This window comes from Jatropha curcas, chromosome 1 (assembly GCF_041381405.1).
Source record: "Jatropha curcas cultivar XTBG-Jc1 chromosome 1, XTBG_Jcur_1.0, whole genome shotgun sequence".
Lineage (NCBI taxonomy): Eukaryota > Viridiplantae > Streptophyta > Magnoliopsida > Malpighiales > Euphorbiaceae > Jatropha > Jatropha curcas.
The window spans coordinates 3,507,297-3,509,611 of NC_143151.1; the positions used below are offsets into that span (position 1 = coordinate 3,507,297).

Sequence of the window (2,315 nt, forward strand, 5' to 3'; positions counted from 1 at the left end):
CCTGTTTCAGTAGATCTGCAATGTGTCTAATTCCATTTGACTTAATTTAATGCTCAATAATATGAATTTTTTGCTTTCAATTTGTTTTCTTTTCAATAAACTAAAAAGATAATTTTTACAAGTTTCAACACTCACAAATTTCCATAACAATCCCTATGCACCAAAAAGAAAAAAAATAGTAAATTAAAAGCTAGATTGCGGAAATTCCAGGGCATCCCACCTCTATATTCTACAGGACAAATCTCCACGAAAAAAAAAAAAAAAATAACAAAATAAAATGAAAAAACATCAAACTAGTCAATTAGGTCGGTAAGGCGTCCATGGCCTACTGGAAAAACAATGAATCATATTGAAGCACTTCAACAAACTTATGTCATTTTGCAATATAAAATTTTGTTCATATGCATTATGGAGGCAATAGGCAGTATAAAAAACTCACCCAAAGACAAACTGAAGAAAAATGGAAAGGGAGAAGGTTTCAAACTTCATCTATTTAATTGTGAGTAGCAACCAAAAATTCATTTTTTTTCCTATAAGGAGCAAAACACTCGCCCTGTCTGGAGGATCAACCTCCCAGTTTCACAATATACACCATTTCACAATACAATCTTCATATTAAATGCAGCCTGCAGCTTCCTTCACCTGATCGCAAAGAACAAACAACATTATTAAATTAACTGGTCATGCTATGACTGACAAACAGATGCTTCCCCATGTTTTATAACACGTTACAATTATTCTTCTTTGACATGTAAGGTAAATAAAGCAATAATGCAATAGAAAATATCATTTGCATGATAAGTTGAAAATTAAATGGTGATGCTTGAAATTGTAAGGGCTCAGATTCATCCGTGGCTAATTTAACATTAAAATAAGAACACAGACTTAATTACCTGCTGCCTTCACGATCCCATTTTTCGGGAGTTATCCTTCATCACGCTGCCATAAGAGACCAGTCATGAGTCGGTCCATCCCATCCTTCAGTTCAAGTTCAAGGCCTCATAATTGCATACATATCATTTATGCTTCTTTTGACCATTGCTAGCAAGGGTTAAAAACTAGTCTCTCAAACAGGGTTCACATCTCAAATGTTCTGTTATACAAGTCCCCAGAACTTGGCATACGAAACTTGGAATCTTCATACCCAGAAGAGTAGAACTTGTTCAATCCTAGTCTCTCATTTCGTAGGAGTTCTGCCACGCCCAGATTATTTCCACCCTGAACTTCATTCCAGCCATCCCAGTGACCATTTGACATAACACCATTCCTAGAATGCTGAAGGGACATTTGCATGAATGGAGATAAATTGTTCATTTGTGATTGATCCACAAGCCTTGATGAAATGCCATATGAATCACTGAGAGAAGAAAAGCTATCCCCAATGTCAGCATATCTCAGGTTCTGGTGTGGTGAGAGAGATCTTTGCATCAACAGCTGAAGTCTTGCCTCATTCTCGAAGGCACTTAGTTGTTGTGGGAAATTTGACCTCATGTCTAAGCCTGGGTTGTTAAGTGCACCTTGAAGTCTCCCTTTACCAACTGCCAAAATTGCAGGATCCATGAATTCAATATCTCCACTGCTACTAATGTTTCCAGCTGGAGGTGCTTGATATGAATTTCTCATCAAGGAAGAAGAGTCGAGCAAATGACCCCCTGGTAAAATGAAAAGAATATGAGACATGATATAAAAACAATAATCATGATGAATGATCTGGATGATGAATATTGAAACAAACCTGAGATAGAATCAAAAATATGGTCCATCCTCTCATGAGAAGAAAAGCCTGGAGGTGGAGCTCTGTTAGGCACGGAGAAACCAGGAGGGGCAGAAATTTGAGCTCTTGAAACTGCTAGATGAAAAAAGTTCAGCATATAAACCACCAGAAAACTCCAATTTGTTCAATCAAAGGGGTATAAATCCATTTATAGAGAGGAAGAATTCATGAAAAAATACTGATAAACTTCCACTCTGCCAAGATAAGTTTGAGAGAGAGAGAGAGAGAGAGAGAGAGAGAGAGAATATTGAAAGAACAAGAACATCTCCTGAATTAATTCAATAGTTTGTCTAATTACAAAAGCTAATCAACTATCAGACTGTACAGACCTTAAATAAAATCTCAAAATATAAAATACAATATAAACCTCTTAGTCAAGCTCCACTTAATCAAAAGATAAGAATACGGACCAAACAGGCACTTAAAATGGAAAAGAAGATGTACATTATAATGGGAGCCCATCGCTAGCTATCTTAAAGTTTACATAGTATCATTCACAGTCGTCAATACTTCACTTACCCTCCTTAAAATGGGCATGAAG

General features: G+C 36.3%; 1 protein-coding gene across 1 annotated transcript; it reads right to left on the minus strand.

The window, feature by feature from the left end:
- Positions 1 to 461: 461 nt before the first annotated feature.
- LOC149498836 (uncharacterized) lies at positions 462 to 2,265 on the minus strand. The gene is made up of 3 exons (XM_089720846.1): positions 1,736 to 2,265; positions 894 to 1,652; positions 462 to 642 (listed from the first exon to the last, which is right to left on the minus strand). The coding sequence occupies exons 1-2, from the start codon at positions 1,869 to 1,871 to the stop codon at positions 1,078 to 1,080; spliced, it is 711 nt and encodes a 236-aa protein (XP_089576972.1). The 5' UTR covers positions 1,872 to 2,265; the 3' UTR covers positions 462 to 642; positions 894 to 1,077.
- Between the last annotated feature and the right edge of the window lie 50 nt (positions 2,266 to 2,315).